This window comes from Palaemon carinicauda, chromosome 1 (assembly GCF_036898095.1).
Source record: "Palaemon carinicauda isolate YSFRI2023 chromosome 1, ASM3689809v2, whole genome shotgun sequence".
Classification (NCBI taxonomy): Eukaryota; Metazoa; Arthropoda; class Malacostraca; order Decapoda; family Palaemonidae; genus Palaemon; species Palaemon carinicauda.
The window spans coordinates 333,455,010-333,461,543 of record NC_090725.1 but is presented as its reverse complement, the minus strand read 5'-3'; the positions used below and the strand labels follow the sequence as shown (position 1 = coordinate 333,461,543).

Genomic DNA, 6,534 nt, shown 5'->3' with positions numbered 1-6,534 from the left:
CTGGGTATCAGCTTATAAACAGGTTTTTATAAAGAAATAACTGGAGATACTTTCTGTTAAGAAACTTGTGCTTAACTGCGTTAATAGGATATATTTATTTTAATGATATTGTTCTTAGAATATTTTATTTTTCCCCGTTTCCTTTCCTCACCGGGTTATTTTCCCTGTTTGAGCCCCTGGGCTTATAGCATCATGCTTTTCCAACTAGGGCTGTAGCTTAGCAATTGATAATAATAATGATGATAATAATAATAATAATTACGAACTGCCCAATGTACTACTTTAGAACTTACAAAACATAATTAATAGAGGAGCAATATTGATAATTACTATTCCATCCCAAGAAAGGAATACCTTTGTATTGATTGGACTACACTGGCTGCCTATTAAAGCTAGAATAAATTTCAAGATATGTTCAATGACTCAAGTTAGCAGAACTGGACACCCAGATAAAAAATAATAAAAATGTAGGGTTTAAAGTTATTGTAGCCAAATGTACATAGACTTGTTCTAAAGCTTTCAATGTTTTATAACTAACACACTGGATATACAGACTTTCGAAAATAAATTTAATACCTTTTTTTATTCAGAAAAATTTGATACCGTAGATTTGATAATTAACTCTAAATACTTGAGAATGTATATGAAAAAAAATCTTATTTGTGTGACAAAACTTGAGGCAAAGTAAGTTAAAGCTCACACCTCAGTAGTACCAATTCTATTTGAATACGTTACCGGAGCTTTCCTAAAGGTTTAAGCTGCATTACTTTATCTGAATTTCACACTACAGTGTACAAGGAAAAATAACAAAAGCTAAAATTAAGCCTCCAAAGAGTTTTGGATTCATATGTAAAACAAATAATCTTGAAGAAATATAAAGGGGAAATAACTGATTTAGAAAACAAAATAGTTAGTGTCAAAATATTTTTAAAGATATGCAATTTTTTCGATATTTTTTTTTTTTTTTTAAATAACTCACGAATGTTGTTCATTGTATTTTAATGATAGTCTATCTATAAATGGCTGATGAAATTCGACAAAATATCCCTTTTCTACTTCGAGGTCAGACATTGCATTTTTACTGTAGGAACTGCGAAACTGCTGTGTATTTTGATACTGTATCTATAAATGGCTGATGAAATTCTACAAAATGTGTCTTATTTTCAGGTCAGACATTGCGTTTTTACTGTCGGGACTGCGAAACTGCCGTGTATTTTAATACTGTATCTATAAATGGCTGATGAAATTCTACAAAATGTGTCTTATTTTCAGGTCAGACATTGCGTTTTTACTGTCGGGACTGCGAAACTGCCGTGTATTTTAATACTGTATCTATAAATGGCTGATGAAATTCTACAAAATGTGTCTTATTTTCAGGTCAGACATTGCGTTTTTACTGTCGGGACTGCGAAACTGCCGTGTGTAGCAGCTGTACAGACATTGAACATCGGGCGCACAATACCCTTCACTTGACAGATGCAGTAGAAGATCACCGATTAGCAATGCATCAGCTGATTGACAGGGTCACAATGCAGGTTTGTAGTCCTTGGTGCTATACAGTACTATAGTCAATTCTTTTTAGTGAGGCAGATTTGCACCAATTCGGAGGGGTGCCCTTTTAGCTCGGAAAAGTTTCCTAATAAAGGTTAAAGGTGACTGGTTTCAGTTCCGGTTCCATCAGAATAGATGCTCACCAGAACGTCAGCCGGGCAAGCCCAACCCCCCCCCCCCATTGTGGTGCCCTACCACAGCAGTAGCCTCCCCAGTAAACAGCTTAACTCACGGTCCTGGGCGGGGATCGATCTCTTGCCATGCGAATGCTAGGCAAGCACGTTACCACTGTACTAGCCAGGAGGCTAGTAATAGCTGTTTGGTCGGAATTATTTTTGTCCGACCATCTCGGAAACTTAACCGAGCTAAAAGGGCACCCCTGCAAGTCAGTGCAAGTCTGCCTCACTATAAAGAATTGACTATAGTGTAGCCTTGTTTTGCTTGCTAGTTTTTCTTATTTGATCTCTTCTTATAAACAATTTTTTACATACAGAAAACAGAAAATATGGCTTGGATGTCATAACGTATATATTTTTAAAACCTAGTCTTTACTTTTATTTGTTTTTCAGTTATGATTAAAAAATGAAGAAACCAAAATTTTTTTTTTTTTAAATGGCATTTGACTGTAGGAGTTAAATTTCAACGTTGCAATTCTAAGCTGTTTAATGTGTAGATAGATTCTTCTTTCGATAAATTTTCTTCTTTTTATTTTATGTGTCGCATTCTAAGATTCTTAATGAGGACTGCTCATAAGGTTTATTGGCTAACGAGGTCATTCAAAATGAGAAAGATGTATGAAAAGTTCTATTTCTTCCTATGTATGTGATTATTTTAGTCCATACATGTGAATGATCTTCCGTTTATACTTTGTGTCTGTGTGTGTATGGAGAGAGAGAGAGAGAGAGAGAGAGAGAGAGAGAGAGAGAGAGAGAGAGAGAGAGAGAGAGAGAGAGAGAGAGAGAGAGAGAATGCGACCTGTCAAAAATTTCAACTAAATATTTAGATACATATGCATGCACGTGCAGATAAGATACATATGCACGCACAGGCAGATAAGATACATATGCACGCACACATATTCAACCCTCCTACCCCTCCCTTTTCCTAACTACAACCCATTGGTTCGGCTTCTGGAAGATTGTGTACCTATTGGGGCTACCCCCTCTTACAAGGGTATGACTGTTCCGTCTCCCCCTACCCGAGGTATGTTTGTGTGTGTTTCCATTTCTTTCTGAACAAGAACTTTTGAGATAACAAATTTAATCCTTTCGTAATATTTTTCAGTTACCATGTGTGAAGGAATCCATCTGTGATATTCAAGATGTGAGTCGCAACCTAAGGGAGAAGAGAACAGAGGCTGAAAAGGAAATCCGCAGGTGCTTCGACATCCTCCATGAATTGTTAGATAAGAGACAAACGACTCTTATTAATTCACTCAACACTATCGAATCCGAAAAACATCAGACATTGGGTAACTATGCAAAATTTTCAGTACTGTACTTATATAAATTTCGGTTTGTAAATTTTGCTGGATTAGTTCACCAAACATCTAAATGGGCGCCACAAGGCATTAGAAGAGTTGGAAGACCCAGGCCTACAGGGCTGAGGACTATGAAGCATGAAGTAGGTAGGAGATGATGAGTGGAGAAGTATTGAATTATAAGCTCAATGTAGAGACAACTGGCAAAATCTAACCGAGGTCCTTTGCGTCAATAGGCGTAGGAGGAGGAGATGAGAGAGAGAAATTTTGTTAATTCTAATTATATACCTCTTGCAAAGTATAAATATCCTTTTAATACAGTAGATATATTCATGAACAAATTTTGATATGCTTGGATAAAAGAGAACTTTTATAATTTAAAAGGCATTTATAAAAATTTCCACGTTTTCAATTATTGTCGGAGATTTCTAACTGGTATTGTATTTTTAGATAACCAGAGAGAAGAATTGGAATCATGGGTTTGTGGAGTGGAAAGTGGGTGCGAGTTTGTGGAAAAAGCACTAGCGCACTGTCCTGCAATGGAAGTAGTTCTTGTAAGGAAGCAGCTTGGCGAAAGACTCATGGACTATGCAAATATGAATGTTCCTCCAGCTCCACGAGAGAATAGCCACCTAAAGTGAGTATGAATATTGTAGATTAACCTTCTATTGGCAATAAGTATGAGAAGTTTATTCTTAATGTTGTAAGTTTATACCTTCACTATTAATCCTTTTACCCCCAAAGGACGTACTGGTACGTTTCACAAAAGCCATCCCTTTACCCCCATGGACGTACCGGTACGTTCTTGCCAAAAAATGCTATAAAAAAATTTTTTTTTCCATATTTTTGATAATTTTTTGAGAAAATTCAGGCATTTTCCAAGAGAATGAAACCAACCTGACCTCTCTATGACAAAAATTAAGGCTTTTAGAGCAATTTAAAAAAAAATATACTGCAAAATGTGCTGGGAAAAAATAACCCCCTGGGGGTTAAGGGTTGGAAATTTCCAAATAGCCTTGGGGTAAAAGGGTTAAGGAATAGGATAATTATGCAATTTATAATAAATATTCTTTTCAGGTTTGTGGTAGGCAATATTGACCCATTAAAGACAGCCTTTCTTCATGTGGGAAGTATTCAGAGCAACAGTGCTGTACCCCATCAGACAAGTGCCACGGGGGAGTCTCTTCGACAGGTCAGAACAACTTTTTCCAACCTTTGTTATGATTCACATTTTGTTTTTTTGTAATTTGAAATATTGAGTAATACTCGTTTTAAATTGTTTTTGTTTGAAATTGTGACTAGTAGTGTACCATTGTCATGAAGAGTTATGGACTAAATTGCCAGAACAAATCATAATGACCTGTTATTTAAGTATAAAAGTAAGGCATACAATCCTCACAATAGAACAGATATCATAGTTAAAATTAGTTCTATTTTCCATCTTGTAGATGGATGTGGTCTGTAATTTGAAAAAACTAATTTTCAAACTCGCAAATTACTGCTGTGCTGTCCCATGAATGAAATTGAACTTTTACCTTCTGTTGCAAAGTTCTGAATAATGTGCATTGAATTTCAATTTCTTTGGTTTTGGTTCTTACATTGTAATCATAATTTTTCCTGACCTTAAAGTTATTATTTTTTGAAGGATGCTACTATGACTTAACAATATTTAAAGAGATTATATTCATTTCAGGTAACCGTGGGTCGCCAAGCTGTTGTAACAGTAGTGACTAGGGATCACAAAGGAGAAAAAGCCTCTTGTGGTGGTGCTGAAGTTACCGCCGCTATTTCTCGCACAAGTTTAACAGTGACTCGTCATGGTTCAAGCTCGCCGCGGACTACTTCTCTATCCCCACGAGCCTCTAGTAAAAGCCCAAGTGGGTCTCGAGAGGAACTCTGCCAACCTCAGGTGCTTGATCTGAATAATGGAACATATGAAGTGGCCTTCACAGTTAATGGAGAAGGAATGTACTGTTTAGAGGTGCTCTTGTATGGCCATCCTATCAGTGGCAGCCCTTTCAGTATCGCTGCCATACCACCTTTGGAAGAGGACAGTGGTAGCAGTCAGCGGTCTGTTCCTCCACACACATTGGCTAGACAGCAGTCGCACTCTACACAGGTACAGTGACCTATGGTATTTTGTTTTAAGGATTCTAAAAGAATTATTGCATGAACTGCATTAATGAAGCAGATTAATGAGAAAATTGTGTGTACATTTGTATGTACTATGCACATTAGTGCTAATTATGGCTACATCTTAATGTTTCATTAATTTGCTGGTGTTATTCTGGTAGTTTTCTATATGACCAGAAGTTTTGTGTTGATAATTAACTTCAGTTTTGTATTTATTTATGTCTTTTCTTATTAATATTGTTACCTGGAAAGAGTTCTTTCAAGTTTTATTGTTTATTTTGAAGTTAGCAGTGACAGATCCATTATAAAAAAAATAACATTGGTGTCATTAATAGGAATAGGCTGATTATCTTTGGATGATAAATCCTAATAAAAATTAACATGTTGCATAGTTGAAAGAACATGCCTAAGTTTAAATACATTGGTGTTATACACTGAAAGCTTCCTGTGATGTTTTGCCGAATTGTGTTTTTAAACATATGGATTCTGATTTTCCAGTGAATAATTTATATCGGGGAAATCATGAGGTCCTTTGCTATAAAGAAACTTACAATCATTAATTTATAAGAAACCAATTTGAACCTTTAAAGAATAGTTCTCCTGAAACTAACTATCAACACTATTTATTTTGATTTTGACAATTGTTACAAGAATTTGAGCTTCAAGTTTCTCTAAAGGGGAATCTTTAATTTCTATGTTACTGAAATTCAGAGCCCAAAGCAAGGTTAAATACCTAGCCATTTAAAAAATTTGAGATTTCAAGTAGTGTAGGGAAGTCAGAATACGGAGAGTAGGATTCCATTGTAAGAGCTTTGAAACTATGATTGGAGGCATCTGGAGACGACGAAGAAGTTTGGAAGTTATTAGGGTCAGCTGCCAATTCCCTTTTCTGGAGACCAAGCCCCCTCTATCATCACAATCTATAGACTATTTTTTACATTAATCAGTTACAAGAGTGCCATGCCTTGGGCAGTGGCAGGAGATTGAAATATAGGTGTGGCATTGTTGCCAGAGTTCTAGAGTGAACTGTCTTTGGTAACATAGGAAAACTGGAGGAAGGCGTTGGATTATTACTCGTTTGTCTGAAGGGGGACTTTCTAACATATTTAGATTTAAAAAATGTCTACTTTCACACCCTAATTTATACATCCTACTATTGTACAGTACTACATTTGTTCATTTTGTGCTGACAAGTTAGGTGTCCACTTTTGGGACCTTTGTTTCTGCTCGGCAATGACTATGCAAGTCTCTTCTAATGATTTCATGACATTTATGGCTAGGCTAACTGAGGATAGGATCAGGAATTAATTTTCCTTCATTCAGCAGTGTTTGGTTTTGTCCAAACCTTTCAACCAAATTTTGAGTCTGAT

General features: G+C 36.1%; 1 protein-coding gene across 3 annotated transcripts in view; it reads left to right on the top strand.

Moving 5' to 3' along the window:
- LOC137658841 (tripartite motif-containing protein 3-like) overlaps positions 1 to 6,534 on the top strand; it is a 416,367-nt gene that overhangs the window by 385,508 nt on the left and 24,325 nt on the right. For all 3 annotated transcript variants that reach the window (XM_068393943.1, XM_068393953.1, XM_068393934.1), the window contains 5 exons: positions 1,378 to 1,535; positions 2,836 to 3,022; positions 3,482 to 3,668; positions 4,109 to 4,223; positions 4,725 to 5,150. In XM_068393943.1, coding sequence (XP_068250044.1) covers positions 1,378 to 1,535; positions 2,836 to 3,022; positions 3,482 to 3,668; positions 4,109 to 4,223; positions 4,725 to 5,150 — 1,073 coding nt within the window. The remainder of the gene's footprint in view (positions 1 to 1,377; positions 1,536 to 2,835; positions 3,023 to 3,481; positions 3,669 to 4,108; positions 4,224 to 4,724; positions 5,151 to 6,534) is intronic.